At 43.1% G+C, this 20,916-nt stretch overlaps 3 protein-coding genes across 3 annotated transcripts in view; 1 reads left to right on the forward strand and 2 right to left on the reverse strand.

Annotated features, from left to right (window-relative positions):
• Window positions 1-20,916, forward strand: part of LOC311038399 (histone H3.2) — a gene marked incomplete at its 3' end in the record, with an annotated part of 235,076 nt that overhangs the window by 52,988 nt on the left and 161,172 nt on the right. The gene's annotated exons all lie outside the window — the stretch shown is intronic.
• Window positions 4,185-8,282, reverse strand: LOC311037724 (claudin-23-like). Its single transcript, XM_084046995.1, has 2 exons — window positions 7,951-8,282; window positions 4,185-6,251 (listed from the first exon to the last, which is right to left on the reverse strand). The coding sequence occupies exons 1-2, from the start codon at window positions 8,148-8,150 to the stop codon at window positions 5,609-5,611; spliced, it is 843 nt and encodes a 280-aa protein (XP_083903121.1). The 5' UTR covers window positions 8,151-8,282; the 3' UTR covers window positions 4,185-5,608.
• LOC311037810 (N-acetyllactosaminide beta-1,3-N-acetylglucosaminyltransferase 2) lies at window positions 10,784-12,799 on the reverse strand (the record flags this gene model as incomplete). The annotated part of the gene is made up of 3 exons (XM_084047100.1): window positions 10,784-11,287; window positions 11,634-12,156; window positions 12,495-12,799. 3 exons carry the CDS (start codon window positions 12,797-12,799, stop codon window positions 10,784-10,786), a joined length of 1,332 nt encoding a protein of 443 aa, XP_083903226.1.

Here is a 20,916-nt window from a genome sequence, read left to right on the forward strand (position 1 = left end):
AAGCCCTGTACTTTTTGCTCCGAGAGTGACTGTGGCCCGTTCAGAACTGGTTCACCTTCATTTTGACATTCCTGGACGGTTGTACAGGAATGGCACCTGGGACAATGCAGATGAACACGCCTGATAAACTTCAAACGCTGTTTACAAGCTTCAGTTGAAGTTAAATGCTATGGCAGCGATATTAGTTGCTTGACTTGATCAATAATCTGTCGTCACTATTGTAAGATAGGATCTATTATAATTACATTTTGTGCTTATTTATGAAAATAGTCTCTTTGATTTGATAGTGGCATACAGAATATCTAAACCATATATATTAGACATGTATGGTTCTATTATGTACTGTAGCCTACCTTCTCTTAACTAATTTCTGTTATTTTCTATAAATATTATGCTATAGTGGCTTGTATCTTGTTAGTTTGTATTGCATACATTGTATTTATATACTGCATCTGTCAATGTTGCTGTAAGAATCACAAATCAACATAAAAATCATTTCATTTATCTTTACAAACTGTCTTACCCGTGCTGTTTATTTTTAAAATCTAGAACAAGGTGTGTCTGTGCAGTACGTCACCACAAAAGGAGGCCAATCATACCTGTAGCTCATATTATTGCTACATGCATCACAAAACAGACATTTCCATGGATACATTAGGCCAGTGGTTCTCAAACTTTTCCGTGCCAAGGACCCCCAAATTGATACATATCAGCCCACGGAAAAGATATGACAGGGACCCCCAAAAGAGAATTTTAAGGCTATAGCAGTGATTAATTCCGAACCATTTTAATTTCAAGGAACCCAATTTCATATGCATTAGGCTACGGATCCTATTTGATGGCATTTGTAGCTCTAGGACCCCAATATACAATGTAAAAATCAATGTTAATCTAACTCTGAGAGTGTACAAATAGAACGAAATGGACCCATTAGGGTCCATTTGGTTCCATTTGTACACTCGGAGTTACAGACCCATAAGGGCCCATTTGGTTCCTGACTATCAATCATCTGACTCAGGACCCCCTGGAACCCCCTCAAGGACCCCTGGGGGTCCCCGGACCCCACTTTGAGAACCACTGCATTAAGCTATTCTCATGTATTTTCCCAGTTAATTTCATGGTTTTGTTCTTGTAAAGCAGTTTTGTACTTTGTTAGGTGAAGTATTTATAAAGATCATTATTTCCATTTGGTCAAATGAGGCATAGACCGTCACCAGTCTAGGACAATGGTTCCCAAACCTTTTAGCTTGAGACCCAAAAGCTAAATTTGATGTCTCCACGGGACCCAAACTAGAGAAAAGACGTGAGTTTTAGATCTGCTATTTTTACTGCTTTTTTTTGTATTAATGGAATTTCTTACAAATAATTACATAATAATTGTAGTCAAACTTCTGCATGGTGTGCTTTGGAAAATGCATGGATGGATCTACAGTGTGTGCGTGCATGCGTGCGTGCGTGTGTGTGGCCTGCTGTCTACAATTCATTGAGGTGATGGTACATACGGTGACAGAGAGTATACTGTATACTGTAAACAAACATTATGTGGGCTAACCTCTGGCTCGTGTCTGATATATGAGAACACATGTAACGGATACAACATGCAGGCCAAACCGGTGGCTTTTAGAGTCTCAATCTGTATATAAATTGCAATCCAGATCTTCTGTGGTGTGGGAGACCAAACTTCTAACGCTCTGTCAAGAGGGAATCCCTGCTTGGGGCCGTTTTATTGTGTGCATAAGGTCTTATTGAGGACCAGCGGTGGAAAGTGGTTACTTTAACAAATCCATTAAGACCGGGAATGCATCTGTGTCAATTTAGATTTAGCGGCACTGAGTGCTGCGCTATGAGCTTGTAGATCTGCTATTTTGTTTTAAATCGTGAAAAATATGTGCAAATCTTTTAGTTTGAATATATATATATATATCTAAAGCGAAAGATTTGAACTCAAATCTTTGCTTCTGGGAGGTCCCTGGAAAAACATATTTTGAGGTGGGGGTCTGCAAATCCTACTATAATTCTAGTAACCTCTGTAGTGGTGAGTGAAGATACCCGGTTCTCCTCACTGGCTGGACCAATTGCTCTGATTTTGCACACAGCCATTGACCATTACAATCTGAACGCAACTGTGAAGCCCGTTTTTCAATTTAATCAAATCCCAGCTTCTTATTAGCGTTTTTGTGTCAAAGAATGTCGTCCCATAGCTGCGGCTGCCCAGCTATGGGACAAACTGCCTCCCGGGTTGCCAGATCATGTGCGCATATCCCCCCACGGATGCGCTGCGCCGACCGGGTATGGTCTAGTCCTACTATAATTCTAGTAACCTCTGTCTGTAGTGGTGAGTACGTGAGTGAAGATACCCGGTTTTCCTCACTGGCTGGACCAATTGCTCTGATTTTGCACACAGCCATCGACCATTACCATCTGAACGCAACTGTGAAGCCCGTTTTTCAATTTCATCAAATCTCAGCTTCTTAATAGCGTTTTTGTGTCAAACACTGTCACCATGGTTACGGGGCTGCCCAGCTATGGGACCAACAGCCTTCCTGGGTTGCCAGATCATGTGCGCATATCCCCCCACGGATGCGCTGCGCCGACCGGGTATGGTCTAGTCCTACTATAATTCTAGTAACCTCTGTCTGTAGTGGTGAGTACGTGAGTACGTGAAGCCACCCGGTTCTCCTCAGTGGCTGGACCAATTGCTCTGATTTTGCACACAGCCATTGACCATTACCATCTGAACGCAACTGTGAAGCCCGTTTTTCAATTTCATCAAATCTCAGCTTCTTATTAGCGTTTATGTGTCAAACAATGTCGCCATGGTTACGGGCCTGCCCAGCTATGGGACGAACTGCCTCCCGGGTTGCTAGATCATGTGCGCATATCCCCCCACGGATGCGCTGCGCCGACCGGGTATGGTCTAGTACATATAATTTTGGGGGTCCTTGACATGAAAGTTGGAGCACCACTGATATAGCAACATACTGTTAGGATTTAGAACACATTTTTAGAGATGTATTTGGCCACGGACCTCCATCTCAAAATGTTTAGTTCCAGGGACCCCCCCACCCCACCCCACGAGACGCAAAGATTTGAATTACAAGTGTTCGCTTTAAAAGATATACATTCAAAGATTTGCACACATTTTAATGTTTTTTTCAAAAATAGCAGCTCTCTACAAAGACATCTAAAATGGCACAGATGCGTTCCCGGATTGAATGGGTCAACAAAGCTACTTAGAGACAAACTAGTAGTCTCTCTCTACTAGTTAGAGACAAATGAGCCAGAGCAAATAGAGAAGGTGACATTGTTGAACAAGGCGGAGCGACACAGACCAACCCCTTCAACTGGTTGGACTACATAGTGTGTATTCCCAAGAAATATTCACACGCAGTGCCACTGTCATCATGTACTGTACTTGCTGTTGTTAGAACTGTTGCAACACTGTCCTCCAGGGTTGGCTTTTGATGTGGGAGTGAGATCCATGCCTCAGCTTTTGATATCCCCCCCTCATTTGTATAGCCGGTATGGATATAACATCACTGCTTCTGGTAAAACATACATGCATTTCCTTTTGGGAAATGTACTGTGGACTGCCTGCCTGATATGTTTTAATATGAACCCCTTTGTTTGTTTACTGCCTTCACTGATACTGCCTGTGCACCCTGTTTTTTTGTTTTTTGAACCCTGCATATCATTACATTTGAATTTAACCACTAAGTTACACTTTTACTGTGAAGTGGATCTTGCTAGACGTTGTCAACACAAGGGAAGAAGGGATGTCAACAAACGGATCAAGATGGAGAGGAAGCCTATAGCTCTGTAGTTGGAGTTAAACTGGACAAACTGGAGGTGAACTTGTTCAGCGACACTCATCCCCATGGCAGACAACAAAGTGACTTGGACAGTCCTTCATGCCATTAGCCATCAATCTCCACAATCCTGGTACATACTATTACATGTACACAGTCAGATCACAATTTAAATGAATAGTAAATTGATGTTAGTACCTACTCATATTTGAATCACTGTCTACCTTTTATGTTTACTGTATTTAACTTCAAATGATCTAACAATGCGTTGTTAGCCTGTAGATCAGTTATTTTTGGCAAGCAACACCATCGTGCGGCACATAAATTAAGCTTTAACTTACACTGGACATGACAAGACATTGACTCAGTCAGTAGGTCATTCATAAATACAGTTCACATTTAATAAACAGCACTTCATTTCATACAGCAATATGCTGGCCTTCTCACCTTCAAAAGATCACCAGAGGTGTAAAGTGCATCCCCAGAAAAATACAAATAAAAAAGGTAAAAATGATAACATCATATACAAACGCGAAAACAGTTTATCGGTTAACCAGTGCACACTGCCAAAAAAAAGAAAGGATTTAAGGCCACATACAGGAACCCTCAAAGATGCCATGTATGAACAGGCTATTTCATCTGATTAAAAGGTAAAAATGCAAACGCAACATTCTCCACAATTATTTACAATATTTCCTTCAAATCACCGCTCAGTATTTCTGCAAAACATGATCAACTTGATCAACTTCTGATCGACTTAACATATTTAAAATGTCAAATTCAACCGAATCGCCATAAAAATAAATCAACCCAAAGAAGAGAAGGTGCAAACAGCAGCTAATCTGTCAGGATAATTAGTATAATTGGCAGGAGATTGTAATTGGAGAGAGCAATTACAAAAATTACAGTATTTGTCATGTTTAAAAGAATAACAGTAAAACCTGAATTAGTCTATGCCAGTGTCCTGCACAAAAAAATGGCAGATCTGCAATTTTTGGCGCAGGACACTGTCATACGATAGAGTATAAATTATGTACAATTGTCACACATTAGACATAGGTAGCTACTGTATTTAGGTGTAATTTGGAGGTACTTTAACTCGAGCATCTCTCAGCTTTAGTTACTTTTCAGATTAAGATTGTTAATACAAAACATATATCTATACTGATAAATTATTGTGTTATTAAGCTATCCAGCAGCACATAACGTAGGCCTAATGAAAACCAGCCCCACCTTTACCAACTCATTAATGCTACTAATTACTAATTACAATCCCATAATATGATTGAAAAATTGAATATTTCTGCATAATGAGTGAGGCCTATATTTTGAAGCCACTTATTTTGTAAATTTACTAGGGTACAATTTTGAATAGGCTACAGGACTTTTAGCCTATACTTGTAACAGTATTCCACTTCATTGTGCTGTAAAACAATAAAAATACAAATACTTCTTCACCACTGGACTGTGGAGTCCACATAGGTCTACCATAGGCTAATAGTGTTAGGCCTAATTGTTCACTTTTCCCCAAATCATTTCACCAAAATACTCGTCCTGATGCATGTATGGTACAGAGCTACCTGACTGTTGGCCCCCCTGGGGGCCATAACTGAACCCCAGCATCTGTATTCTGGGGGGAACAATAGCCAAAAATAGCAGATATACAAGATCACAACGTGTCACGTTGCAATGTGTTGTGAGCTTGTAGCCTAGATCTGCTATTTTTGGCTATGAAAAAGCGGTCCAAGTCCGGTTGCAACTCAGGTCCAATAAAGGTGATTTAAAAGTGTTTTTCAGTCTCACAGGTCAGCATCTCCGCTGTACCGGGTGTTCGCCGAGCGGGCCGCGGGGCTCTTGGCCCGGGGGAAAGACACGTCGTCGTCCATGGAGTCTTTGGAGTACGGCACGCTGCTGGCGCTGCTCCGGCTGCGGCTCAGGCTCGGCGGCGGCACGTCCATGCGTCTCGGCGGCGGCTTCTGGTGCCTGAACTGGGCCGTTCCGCCCGTCTCCGCCATGACCTCATCCAGGGGCCGCTCGCCACGGTTCTTGCCGCCGCAGCACCGGCAGATGCCGATGAACATCACGAAGCCGCCCAGGAACTCCATGATGCCCCCGATGTAGCCCAGGATGATGGAGAAGCCCACCTTGATGGTCGCGGCGCTGCTGGTGACGGTCGCCAGCTCCTTCAGGACGTGCGTGTACCAGGCAATGGGGATGAGGGTCAGCACGCCGGAGCACCAGATCAGCAGCCCACCGAGGCCGGCCACCGTCCAGTTGGGCTCCTGCCTCCAGCAGCGGATCCCGGGGATGGCCACGGCCAGGCCGATCAGCGTGACGATCAGCGACGCCACCATCATGGCCTGCGCGATCTCCATGACCTGGTTGTTGAAGTACTCTGTGTCCTGCTGGTTGCACGTCACCTCCCTGGAGGTGTCGAACGCCCTGCAGATAGCGATGGACAATTAATTAATCGGTCATCATATCGGTATCGGCTGATGTTGGCCTTAAAATGTAATATCGGTATCGAACCGATATCAAAATAATATATCGGTTTTAGACAATATTTTATTTTATAATAATTATGTTAATTAACATTTTTAAAAGCCAGAAAAAGCCTTTTGTGATGAAGGCTGCAGATTCTTAGCCTGGTTCCAGATGAATCTGCCATTGCAAAAAAAAAATTGCCCTTGGCAGATTAGGTCCATCTCAATAGAGATTGGATTTCTCTCCCTCCGAAGTTGTGATGGACCAATCAGGGCCCAGTATGCAAATATGGGGCGGGTTTATCACCAGAGGCATTTTTTGAATTCACCCCTCGGAAATGCAGTTCCACACAGAGATTCCAGACTAATATCTACGCAGTGATATTAGTCTGGCCATGCCAGGCCAGCAGATTCTATCAGTGTTTTCTGGGGAAGCTTTAAAAAAGGTCAACAAGTTGGAACTTTCAATAAAAATCACACCCTGTGTGAAGGTAGCGGCGCCTTTGATACATTTTGTCATCGATATGTGTTTATAATGTGTTTATAGCCATGTGTCACGTGAAGCTTGACGAATCACTTTGTTGACGCACCTGACCAATCAGAGCGTTGACGGGTCTGACCAATCAGAGCGTTGACAGGTCTGACCAATCAGAGCGTTGACGGGTCTGACCAATCAGAGCGTTGACGGGCCTGACCAATCAGAACGTTGACGGACCTGACCAATCAGAACCTTGGCGGGCCTGACCAATCAGAACGTTGACAGACCTGACCAATCAGAACGTTGACGGAAAAGCCAGGTATAGAGCAGGACCGCTCTATACTATGTATAGAGCGGCGCCAGCGCCGCTAAAAATACTACTTTAAAGCCGTTTATGTTGGGATATGGGGCCAACATTTCAATAACGGTGCATCCCTAGCTTTGGAATACAGAGGCAAATTGCTTTTTCAAATTCAGTGTTTTATATGACTTTTTCAGAATGGACAAAATAATTATTCTTTAAAAAAAAAATACAGCAATTATATCGGATATCGATATCGGCCAGACATTTCATATCGGCCATCCCTACCCAGTGGTAGAAAGTAACTAAGTACATTTACTCAAGTACTGTACTTAAGTAAACGTTTGAGGAGTTTTTACTTTACTGGAGTAGGCCTATTTCCAATTTTCAGCACTTTTACTTCAACTCCACTACATCTCAGGAGGAAAATATTGTACTTTTTACTCAACAATTAATTGAAAATAGTTACTTTGAAGGTTTTGATTATTATTACAAAACATACATTAACCACTTCAGCCCTCTCATTTATACAGTCTATGCTTCAGCCCTATATACATTTCGGCCATTTGAAAATAGCTGATCTACAAGCTCACAATGCATTATATAATGCATTGTGATGTGACAAATTGTGAGCTTGTAGATCTGCTATTTTCAAAAGATTTGTATTCATTTCAAAACTTGAAATGGGACATTCTACATAATGAGTACTTTTACTTGTGGTACTTTAAGTACATTTTGATTAATACCTTTTACTTAAGTAGCCTACATTTTGAATTCCGGACTTTTACTTGTAGAGTAAAAGTATTTCTATATTCCAGTATTGATACTTTTACTCAAGTAATTATCATTTGAGTACTTGTTCCACCACTGATCCCCTACCTGCAGATGTCGAAGATGCCCTGCTGGAGGATGGCGTCGACCGGCTCTCCCGGGATGTTGCTGAGGGTCCTCCAGTTAGGAGCCACCGTGGAGGTCAAGTTCAGGATCCATCCGCACGGAGCCATCACCATGCCGAAGATAAAGATGCCCGGCGTGCGGGCCGACAGGCGGATCCACTCCTGGGCAGAGCGGCGAGGCATGGTTCTTTCTTTTATTATCTCTGGTTATGGCTCCGTCTGTCCTCTGCTGTAGAGACGTGTGTGTGTGTGTGTGTGTGTGTGTGTCTGTCTGTCAGGCAGTGTTTATTTGAAGTCTGACAGCTCTTCAGCTGTCTGTCTGTCGTTAAACGAGTTCTGAGTGAAACCTGCTGGAAGGGGGCGGAGCCTCCACTTTTTAAATGCCTCTGTCTGTTCAGAACTGGAAAGGTGTGTCTCACCTGTTTCCTCTCTCTCTCTCTCTCTCTCTCTCTCTCTCTCTCTCTCTCTCTCTCTCATTGAGGGAGCTGTGTGTGTGTGTGTGTGTGTGTGTGTGTGTGTGTGTGTGTGTGTGTGTGTGTGTGTGTGTGTGTGTGTGTGTGTGTGTGTGTGTGTGTGTGTGTGTGTGTGTGTGTGTGTGTGTGTGTGTGTGTGTGTGAGAGAGAGATTAAGTTTCGATTGGGCTTTATGCTAATGTTTCGTGTCCTGGTGGAAATGACTAGATTTGTATCTGTTCTAGGGTACTTGAGGCTACATATACTTTTTAACATTCTGACTAACACTATTAACTTTACCCTTCATTTCATTTGAATTGCAAACCCTGTCATATAAATTAATCTCAGATGCAAATATTGTACTTTTTACTCCACTACAATTGTTTGAAAACTTAAGTTACTAGTTACTTTTTCAGATATAAATTATGATATTATGAAACATACATTAACCACTTTAGCCCTATTTTATACATAGGCTTTTTGAAAATAGCCGATCTACAAGCTCACAACGTGTTGCGTCGGGACGAGCTTGTAGATCTGCTATTTTCAAACATTCTAGTACTTTTACCTTTGGTATTTTAAGTATATTTTGATGCCAATACTTTTGTATTTGTTTTACTCAAGTAACATTTTGAACACAGGCCTTTTACTTGTAACAGAATATTTTTATATTGTGGTGTTGCTACTTTCACTTTTAAGTAAAATATCTGAGTACCACTGCTGTTGACCTAAAGTACCAAATATCACAAATCCAAAGTCATCAGGGCTTTGCCAACAGTCACAGTCCTGCCTAATACCTTTACATTGGCCAACATCATTCATTTTTAAACATGTAGGTTTAAAACAGGTTGCTGTTTTTTATTTTTGTTCACCCTGATATTGTTAGGTCAGCTCCATCAACTCACTCAAGTGTTATTTAAGGGATGAGCCGTCGTTTAGATTAGTTTTCTGTTAAACATAGGCCTAAAATAGGCTATTTTATCTTTTTTTATTGCATAATATATTAGGCTATGACAACGAGGACATATCATATATTGTCAGCTGTTCCTTTCTGAGTCTTTTTTAAAAGTTGCAATCCATGACTTCTTTTAAAGAATTCAAAAGTCTCCTTGAGTCCTTCATAGAGTTTCTGGTAGGATCTAAAACCAGCAGTTCTAGAGGTCCCGTAGGATATAAAACCAGCAGTTCTAGAGGTCCCGTAGGATATAAAACCAGCAGTTCTAGAGGTCCCGTAGGATATAAAACCAGCAGTTCTAGATGTCCCGTAGGATATAAAACCAGCAGTACTACAGGTCCTGGTAGGGTATAAAACCAGCAGTACTATAGGTCCTGGTAGGATCTAAAACCAGCAGTACTGCAGGTCCTGGTAGGATATAAAACCAGCAGTACCACAGGACCTGGTAGGATATACAACCAGCAGTTCCAGAGGTTTTTTTGGGAAATTTTGGGAAACTGTTAAGAATAATTAACAATTATTTTGTTTGAATAATTTTGAAAAAAATGTTTGCATAAATCTTCTCTTCTGGGGGTCCCTGGCACATAACATTTTCAGATGGGGTCTGCAGCCAAATACACATCAATTTGGGGGTCCTTGACTTGAAAATAAATAGAGAACCACTGCACTACTTTATAGCCCTGGGGGTTTCCACAGGGTTTAAGTGGTTAAAATGACATGTTTTTGAAGTATGGTCATAGAGCGGGAGTTCACACGGAGCAGAGAGGAGTGGAATGTAGACAAACCAGACACCAGTACACCTTAACAGACCTTTACAATGTCAAACCTGCAGTGTTAATATAAGCCTGAGATGGATTCATTCATTCTTAGGGTTATATTAACACTGATGATTGCACTGAAACCAGATTTAATAAATAAATGTCATAATCAGCAGGTCACCATACCATGTCACTTCTCATTGTGTGATGTGGGTGGATGGTTCATTGAAACCAACAATCACTATAATTCAGTTCATGCTGTTTTTCAGCCAGTCTATCCCAGCCATAGACTCCCATCACAGGGAGACACTGTTGATTGATCTATGCTTCTCCCTAGTGGCTTAACAGCGTTACTGTTGTAATATTACACTAGACCTTATATGTAGACCTGTGTTTGTTTCCTGAAGCGTGATCACAGATGAGGTGCAAGTTATCTTCTATTTATGTTTATCTCATTCATTAGACTGACCATAAACATTTTATATTCAATGTTCCGTAATCCATATTTTATGAATACATATAAACTTCCTTATTGTTCATATCAAAATAATGTTTACATTCGTTGTCACAGGCTGCCTGGCCAATCTACAGTACAGTGGGCAGGGTCAGTGGAAGTGGAACGAATCCCCTATTTGAATTCCAAATAAAACCTCAACATGGAGGAGGTGGAGTCTGCAGCTGCTTCCACAAGGTCAGCATCTCCTTGGGACTGCGTTTGTGAACCAGCAGCACAGATCTGTAAGCGCACGACTTGTCTCTCTCCGACTCGGGGAGGTCAAACGTTAAAAACCCCTGGTGATGGACCGGGGACAGGCCCAGTCTGTGAAGGCACATGCCCAGGTAGACGTCGTCGATGGGGAAAAGCTGCACCCTCTCCGAAACCTCCCTCAGACGTGCGACAAGCGAGCCCGAGTACACCACCCCTCCCCCGCCGGCGTATGACGGGTAGACCCCCTTGTAGAAGCTCTCCGGGATGTAGTATTTGGCAGTGGGTTCGCGGTTGGGCTTGGCGTTGCTGATGACGTCGCCGACGATCAGCTCCATCGGCGCGCCGCCGGACTCGTTCCTCGCGGCCCGCCACATGTTATGCTCCTCCCACCGCGTGTGCAGGTAGTCCAGGAGGGCGCCCGTCCGCACGAACACGTCGTCGTCGCCCTGGGATGCAAATTAGCGATTCATTCATTAATTGATAGTTGATAGTTAGGACCATAAGGAAAAGTCTTGTCTGAAACCGAAAATGAGTGCAGAAACATAATTGCCTTGTATGTATACAGTATAACATTAACGAGCATCAACGAGCATCAGCTGGTCACAGACACAAACACCTCCCCTCTGCAGGGCTCTATGGAGTCTGTCTCATTTCTCTCCAAAAGCCCTTGAATAGGATGGAATGATTAAGGATTACTGCGATTATGGTAAGCTCCCATTTGATATACTTTAATCGACTAAATTCTTAACAGAAATTAATTGATTATTATAGATTCATTGTTACCATCCCTACCTTGAAGATGAAGAGGGCCCCGGGGCAGTGCGTCTGGACCCAGCGCCAGACCAGCAGGTCCTTCAGCGTCAGGTTGAAGAAGGTGTCCGTGAAGTCCCACTGGAGGATGTCCTCGTACTGGTGACTCTCCAGCTCCAGCAGGTTCCCCAGGTCGGGGTGAGGGCCCGCCGTGGCGTCCTGCCTCCCCAGCAGGAAGACGGTGCGCACCAGCCCGCCTTTCCCGCCCGCCTGGCCTTTGACCAGCCCGCTCTGCCCCCACGTCTCACGGATGGCTTGCCGGTTCTCAAAGTTCCCCACCTGGGATTTGATCACCATCAGGAGCATGGGGGTGTCCAGGCCGAGGCTGGCGTTGTTCACGCCGCACGTTCCGGGCCGGTTGATCAGCAGTGGGTACTCGCGCCGGTGCATCGACCGGATAAATGCCCTCATCTGCTCGGGTAAGTCGCGTAAGTCGTCCGGGGCGTTGGCCAGGCACGTGAACGAGGTGCAGTTTTTCCTCTCCGTCGTCATCGTCGTTGTTCCGCTATGGTTGTCACACAATTACAAATTTAAGTTGACGATTAATTGTCACTCAAATAATTGCGATTAACGATTTAATTGTGTGTTTGGCATTGAACATCGGAACATATGAAGCCTTTTAGGCTTCGTAATCAAAAATTGCACAGAGCAAATATAACAAATAACTGAAATACAAAGAAATTATTGACATGTTTAATACTTTTTATACATGTAAAAATAGCAGAAATAGCTGATCTACAAGCTTACATAAGCTTGTAGATCTGCTATTTCTGCTTTTTTTATATTTGAAAAGATGTGAACATTATTCAAAAATAATTGCGATTATCTCAAATAATTGCCTACTCTCCGCTCGTTTTTCCTCCTCCGCGCAGGATGGGGTTGTTCTGCCGGTCCCAGGCGTGCTGCAGGTGGTTCCACAGCGCGCCCTCGTCGAGGCGCAGGTTCCAGAAGGGGCCGAGCGGGTGCGAGGCCACGGCGCTGGTGTTGGCGGACGCCCCCGGGGCGACGTAGTGGACCACTATCGGCGGAGGCGTGTAGGTGACGGTGACGAATACGGACACCATGATGTAGACGAACAGGTGGAAGGTCATCATACACGGCAGGAGGCACATGCACAGCAGCCTGCCGTTGCATCTGCAGCGCGCCATCGTGTCGTCTGTGCTGTGTGAACATCACACACACATACTCAGACATAATCACATATCACAGTGGTTATCAAACCTTTTCATGTCAAGGACCCCCAAATTGACACTTATTAGCCCGCGGACCCCCATTTGAAAAGATATGTCAGACAGGGACCCCCATAAGAGAAGATTTTTATGGCTCTAGCAGGCGCGCCGCTCGCGTGAAAATGTGTGTTGTTGTTTTTTCGGGTTTGTTACTTTTGTGGGGGTGTTTGTTACTTTATTTCAGTTAATTTGGTTAATTTGGTAAATTACGTAGGCAAAAGATGTACTCCATGAAGTGTAGATGTTGGAGGTTTCTTCTTTTTCATTTTTTTTTCATCCCAAAAGTAGGGGGGGGGGATTATCCCTGAGTCCCCTGATAACTGAGTATGTTCAACCCCCCCCCCCCCCCCCCAATGACATATCAGACACATCACACTTTGTTTCTTTTAACATTTTGAGTAGCTAATTATTATTTACCCCTTTTTCTCCCAATTTAGTTGTTATGCCAATGAACCCCCTGTTGCTACTGCTGTTGTATCCTATACTGGCTCAACCTGCCAATCAGGAGCCCCCACCGGGAGGACATAGCACCCCTGTCTACCATTTCTGCTAAATGTTCGCCCTAGAATAGGGACGCTAGGTTTTAAGTGGCTAAAACATAATTACACAGTTTAAAAAGTGGAAAAAAGCAGTACCGTGTGAGTTATCGTCTTCGTTCATTGAAGTCGCAGTGAGGCAGTTGCAGGAGGAACTGAGAAAAAACCTCCCTGCTCTAACAAACCCACAACCAACTCCCTGGAGATACTGTCGCCATGGCGATGATGCTCCATGGAGGCTGATTAACCAACTCAGAGCATCATCGTGCACAGTAAAATCCTCAGTGTTCTTTTAACTCCGAAGAGTGTACAAATGGAACCAGATCAGTGTTGCCAAGTTGCCAGGAGGCACATGCACAGCAGCCTGCCGTTGCATCTGCAGCTGTCCCAAAGTCGCTTATAATAAGCGGTTATTATAAGCGACTTTGGGACAGTTTTTCTGTAAAGTCGCTTATAAATATTGGTGGTTGCGGGTCGCAGGTTGTTTCTGAAGTGAAGTTGCTTATTCTCGAACATTTTCATGTCAAGGACCCCAAATTTAGCATGCATTGGCACTTCTTAAACGTTTTTCATTTTATTTATGGAAATTATTAGATTTCTTTATATTATTTATGAAATACTTTTGGAAAATGTTGGACATGTTTTTAATTGATTCGTTTAAAGTTTTTGAAATGTGTTGAAATAATATATATATATATATATATATATATATATATATATATATAATTTTTAAATGTAGGAAACAGAAAAATAGTAAAAGAAATTTAAAAAAATATATTTACCCGCAACCCATAAAAAGTGGTCTGCGACCCAAAGACTGGTCTTGACCCACTATTTGGGAAACAGTGGTATATAGGGTTCAAGTGGTAAAACTGTGTGTGATCATGCGGCCTTGTCGCTTCTTTTGGGCTTGTTTTTGTACACCTGGTTGCTTATCTCTTGCAAAAATCTGGCAACACTGAACCAGATGAATCTGGTTCCATTTGTGCTCCCTTTGGGGTTAAATCAACACTGAGGATTTTGTTACATAATGGGAGGGCAGGCACACAACCCCTAGACACAGCCTTTTACACAATAAAACCTTGAGTATTCATTTACACGTCCATTTGGGTACATATACTATACTCTCGATCGACTTACAAATCGACACATTTACGCATAGAAATCTACTGTGTATGAATGATGATCTGAATAAAACCCAAACTGATTATTTCTTATTTGACGCAAGATCAAATAAAATAAAATGTAAAGTCAAATCTAATCTATTATAGTAAATCTATTTTTCCTTCAACAGTTTCCTATGTTTCAAATATATGGACACTAACAAAGCAAGTAGGCCTACTGGTAGAATTCTTCAAAGAAAAAAATATATATTTATGGTCAACTTTAACTTTTATCTTTATTTAACATTTAACCTCATTATTGTATTAGCCTTTTATTTATCCAGGTAAAGCCTGTTGGGCCGTTGAGATATGAGTCCACTATGTGTTTTTTTAGCGGCGCTAGCCGCGAAAGGTATAGAGCGGATCCTGCTCTATTAGTCAGGGGATATTAGCAGAATATTTTCCAATCTTGGAATAAATTCCTTACCAAAAAAATCTTCACCAATGTGTTTGTAAAGGTGTCTAGTAACACATCTCACAAAGACTGAAATTCAGTTTCCCTAGGAGAATTTTTGACAGCTCCTTAAAGTTGGGGTACCCACCATAACCTTGGTTAAAAAAAAATCCCCCCAAAAAAAACAAAATTTAATTCTGTTTTAAGTAGCATGTGAGGGGTCAAACTAGGGTGTTTTTATGATTCTGAATCCATTGCAATCATTTGTTTTGCACCAAAACCACTCCTTGGGCTAAAAACGGCCCAATCTCAATGGGCTTTTTACACAAAAAGTATACATGGCTATGGCCGTTTTTAGCTTCTGTGCACTTCACAGCGGAGCCTGGCATACAGTCATGTGGTTCTAGAACGGCGGATGGCTCCATCTTGCCCCCCTGCCCACCCATCACCCCCCACCTGCCCGCCCATCCCAAAATGTGACGCGTTGTGAGCTTGGAGATCAGCTATTTCTGACAAAGAGATTTGGTGTAGTACAGTACAGTTGCTGTACAGTTGCAACTCAGGTCCGTTTCACTGTGTATATCGAGGGTTTAAGTGGTTAACCTGGTATTCTCCTGGTGTAATCACTGACAGGTTAGATCTGTCAGTGCCAGCAGTACTAGAGGTCCTGGTAGGATATAAAGCCAGCAGTACAGTACATGAGGTTTTATTTAGCGAATGCAAAGTCCTTAAGCCAAGCACTTGCCTCCTGGACTGCTGTATGGAGGGTGACTAATCCTCCTTTCAGTCTTTGGAGAGGACAAACTTCTATAATGTGCTCCATAGTTTGCTCCTCTCCACAAGCACACAGTGGGCTTGGGCTACTGCCCCACTTGTGAAGGCTGGCCAAGCAGGGGCCATGTCCAGTCCTGAATCGATTGAGTGTTGACCATTGTCTCCTTGGGAGGTTGGTGCCAGGGACCTGTTGGTTGGGGTCTGACACCAGATGTTTGTTTGAGACCTCCTTGGACTCCCATTCATTTTTCCAAGCTGATTGGATGGTGAAGTCAGCTGGTGGGGTGTTCTTTCAAATTGGCCGTCTGGATGGAAGTCGAGCAGTGGGTGGGTTGTAGATGTCTGCGTGGATTGGTAGATGGGGGGAGTCTTTGGACTTTTGAAGCATCCTTTGAGTAAATGCTGCTCGCCGGATATGTGGAAGAGCTATGTTTGATAAGACAGGGAGCCAGGGGAGTGGTGTTGAGCGAATAGTCCCGGTTATGGTTCTCATGGTTGTGTTGAGCTGGGTGTCCACGTGGTGTGTATGAGATGACCTGGACCAGACAGGGGCACAATATTCAGCTGCAGAATATGCAAGGGCCAGTGCTGAGGTGCGCAGTGTGCAGGCTGCCGCCCCCCATTTTGCACCAGCGAGCTTGCAGAGCAAGTTGTTTCTTGACTTCACCTTAGCTGCCGTCCCTTTTAGATGTTCCTTGAAGGATAGGGTCCTGTCAAGGGTAGGTTGGATTAGAGGCATGCTTCAGCTTGAGTCCGCTCAGGTGGATGTTTAGTTCTCTGGCAGCTTTTGCATTGTGGAGATGGAATACACTGGAGACAGTTTTTGCTGGGCTTGGTTTTAGGCGCCAGGTTTTGCAGAACGGGTGCAGTTTAGCGAGGTCTTCATTGAGCACCTGTTCCAGTGTGTCAAAGTCTGGTGCTTGGAATGCCAAAAAGATGTAGTCTGCATAGATGAATTTGCGGGATTTGGTGGTGGGTAGGTCGTTTGTGTGTAGAGGTTGAACAGGGTTGGAGCTAGAACTGAGCCTTGCGGGAGACCTTTTGTCTGCGTTCAACATGCGCTCGTGTTCTGTCCGAGGTGAACTCTGAACCTCCGGTTGGTCAGCAGAGTTTGAATTATTGCTGTTGCCCAGGCAGGGAGCGCCTTTGTGAGTTTCAGTATGAGGCCCTTGTGCCAGACCGTATCATAGGCGGCTGTGAGGTCGAGGAACACAGTCCCTGTCTTTAGTCTGCTCTCAAAGCCATTTTCGATGAAGGTGGTAAGGGCCAGTACTTGTTCTCCTGTGCTGCGGTGCTGCTGGGTACATGAGGTCCTGGTAGGACATAGAACCAGCAGTAGGCTACTAGAGGTACTGTGTCAAAGAAACATTGCCAGGATGGATAAACTAGCTGTCTTGGGAATTGAAAAAGATAGTAGACCCGTAGGAGCCAGATTGCTCAGATGGAGAAATCTGGAGCAATTACTCCCACGGAGACATCAAATTTCTCTTTTGGGCCTAGAGTCCCAAGACTCTAGGCCCAAAAGAGAAATTTGATGTCTCCGTGGGAGCCTCTGTCTCGACTCAAGACCCAAAAGAGAAATTTGATGTCTCCCCGGAATCATACGAGGAAGTAAAATGTATAATAAGCAAGAAAGGAAACATGGCCGCAATAAATGGATCCAGGGAGAAAGCGTGGCAAAGTATTGCCGACAAATTAAATGCACAAGTCGTCCAAAAATATATACAATTTATATGCAAGTTCATAAATATATAATTCAGTTAGGCTTAAACATGAGGAATGTATAGTGAATATTGGAATTATCGCCTACTAATCTACAATTCGATAGCCTATTATATGCGCCATGCATCCAACCAATATGTCTGAGTCTGTGCTCAGGAATGTGTCAAAAACAAAAAAATCTCCATGAATTCAAGGCTTCATGGAGTGTGTAATTGATAGAAAATAAGTCTTTTTTGGGTGAACTATCTGTCTTGTTCAAGGACACTTTGACACATTGCTGAGGCCTGGGATCGAACCTGGGATTTACGGCTTGACAGGCAGGCTCTCTAACAATTCAGCTATGGCCACATCATCAGCAGTGATTCTAAGGCAGTTGTACTCTGTAACAGTAAAGGGGTTTCAGGGGAAACCAGCAAAATGAGGAATGATATAATAAAAGACTGTCTTGCTAATAAAGCGTCATGTCTCTCATTTTCTACAATGTATTTGATATTACCTTTATTTAATAAATTATGCATTTCATCCTCTATATATTGTCCAGCAACCTTTATGATAAAGGCGAAAAATTATAGTAGACCCGTAGGAGCCAGATTGCTCAGATGCCAAGGTTCCTATACTGGGATTCAATCCCATGACCTTGCGGTCTGAAGTCAAGAGCTCTTCCAACAGAGCTAACCAAGCACACTGACCTTCGTACATTGGCATTACATGAACGTGATGGGTCATTCCACCACATTAATTAAAGCCATTTGGCTCATGCACTTTACAAGCTTTGTCAGCAACAGCCAAGAACACAGGGGTCTATCCTTATTACAGCACTAGACCCCAGGGAGACAGACACATGCTGATTTGCCATTTCCAGGATTTGATTTTTATTGCACACGAATGCTAGTCTTGTCTATGTTTCCATTGTTTGTATTTTGGGCTAACTGATCTCCCGCAGGTCCTGCCTGAATGTGGTTCGGACACAGGTGGGGTACTGGGTTCTCCAGCACACCCCTTATTCTACTATCCCTCCTGCAGGTCCCAGAGAGGACTTAATATTCTTACCTTCCCTCAGAGCTTTTTAGTGCCCCCAGGGGCAGGTACATGTTTTTTGTTTTGCTGGTGTCTTTGGTTCCTATTTGTGAGGACTGATTTTATTGTTTGAATACAGTAGCTACCGTACATGTATATTAGTCATCTGGGTTTATGTATACTTACCTTGATTTATCCTGCGTTTTCGCATACTTGCCTATTACACCTACAGTACACATACCTGTACCTGTTTAGTCCCTTCCTGTGAGCTGCTAGATACATCTGTTATTGTGTAATATGTCACCTTCATTGTCATATCAGTTACTACTTCAGTCATTACTTTAACGATAACTCATATTCTTTTATCATTCTTTTGTTTGATGATAATGCCAACTGATATTATGTGGAATTTACACATGCTTTTATTTTCTTCTTTCTTAGTTTGACACAGCTTCTATTAATCTGTCAAGTTCAGCTCCTGTCTTGCCTGCTTTTTTAGGAGTGTTGCATTGCCAGTAGCCACACACGTAAACGTGTGGTGAGGGCAGAAGACCACTCATCTTGTTGGGAAACCGGCTTTCAAAAGTTTTCAAAGGAACTGGGAGTACAGCTCCAACAAGCATGTGGTAACAAAATGTGTTTAAATATTATGCCTGGGGGGTTTAAGCTCACAATACTGTACAATAAGCTAAGGAGAACTAGTCAGAAATGATTGATTGATCTTATTAGGATTCAAAATGCTGAGGATAGCACTTATTGTCTCCGCCAGGCCGAAGGCATGGTGGAGAGTATGTTTTACCCTCCGTCCGTCCGTCCGTGTGTGTGTGTGTGTGTGTGTGTGTGTGTGTGTGTGTGTGTGTGTGTGTGTGTGTGTGTGTGTGTGTGTGTGTGTGTGTGTGTCCGTCCGTCAACATTGGTCAAGCTTCACGTGACATCACAATATGTAATATAAATAGGTAAGACAGAATTAATCAGGAACAGTACTTTCTTCACCTCGCCTGTCGGAGACCTGTGCTCCGAGGAACACATTTTCAATTTTTTTATTAAACTTTACAAACTGAATGCTAACATACAAAGTGAGAGACTTCAACACTAAGAGAAACATGTTGAGGTTAACTGAGTGATGGTGTGGTGGTTTAATGGTCTGAATTTCAACACGGAGAGTCCATGTTCAAGTCCCAGTCCTATTATTACTACTAATTGTAGGCATTCAGGAAATGTCCCTCTTAGGCTTCTGTGGAGATAGACATGCCACAACCCCTCCCACTTCCTGTTTTCCAAATTGTTTGGTTCACTATAAAAGCCGCACTCAGAGAGGGCTTTTCCCTCTTCGATCCCTGTTGTAGCAGGTTGCCTCTGCTCTGTGCAATGCCCCGGGTAGGTGTATGTTGTAGATAAGAGGTGAAAGTTCATGCATGATTTACCTGCTTGAGACTGACCCTTTGTTTGTCACACTTTAGGCCCTGCTCCATAGTGACTCTGCTCTCCTGTGTTGTGCCTTCCACATGGGTTGTGTTCAATAGTCAGACAGGTAATTGTCGTCATTTTGTTTGTATATAATAGATCTGTTTTACAGTGTATTAATGTCTATCATTTGTTTATTTTGTAGACTATGACTGCCACTGCTGTTTTGTTATGTTTGGGTTTTGTTTAATATTTCAGTTTTATTATTTCCCCCAAGAACTATTTAAGCTCTTATACTGTTTTTATACTTGATTACTGTGAATAATAACCTTTTCTTCTCTCCTTGTTTTCGAGTGCTACGGGATTGGTGGAGCAAGTGGCCTTCTGGACGGGTTAGGTGGCTAGGCTCACAGCGGTGCCCCCCCCCCCCCCTTACTCATTGGTATTTTGCACTCAACCTTCTTTGCATGCTTTTGCTTTAATGTATTGAATGCCTTAGCTTCTCTTCTTAAGGTGTGTGTAGGGCACCTAGTCGTGTTCCCCTCCCTTCCATGTGGCTTCAGCCTACCATCCTGTGGTACTCCCTTAACCTTTTCTAATTGCAGTTTTTAGTAGTGTGTCAAGAGTATAGTGTCTATTTTTATATGATCTTTAAACCATTCTATACAATAAAGTTATTTTAATTATTGATTAATTGTTGAATAAAAAACATTGTAATCTTGGGGGAAAATCCTTGTCGCAGTCCCATTTATTGTCACATGTGGTATTAAGAATCTGTTCAGTTTTGAGTGTTTAAAGTGTCTGTATAAGTTAAAACTTCTAAACCAAACCCGGGCCACGGCCTGGTTACATATTGTTCAGTGCTGGAGTACTATGAAATAATGGTAAAACTACAAAAGAATAGTCTGGGAGGGTTAGCGTCGGAGCTTGGACAGCAGGGGCGCGGCCACTGCGTTGTGATTCAAATCAACAGCCAATGAAGAAAAGGGGGCGGGATCCACATGCAGTGGGTGATGCATCTAAATA

The sequence above is a fragment of the Gymnoscopelus microlampas genome, assembly GCF_963454915.1.
Source record: "Gymnoscopelus microlampas genome assembly, chromosome: 21".
Classification (NCBI taxonomy): Eukaryota; Metazoa; Chordata; class Actinopteri; order Myctophiformes; family Myctophidae; genus Gymnoscopelus; species Gymnoscopelus microlampas.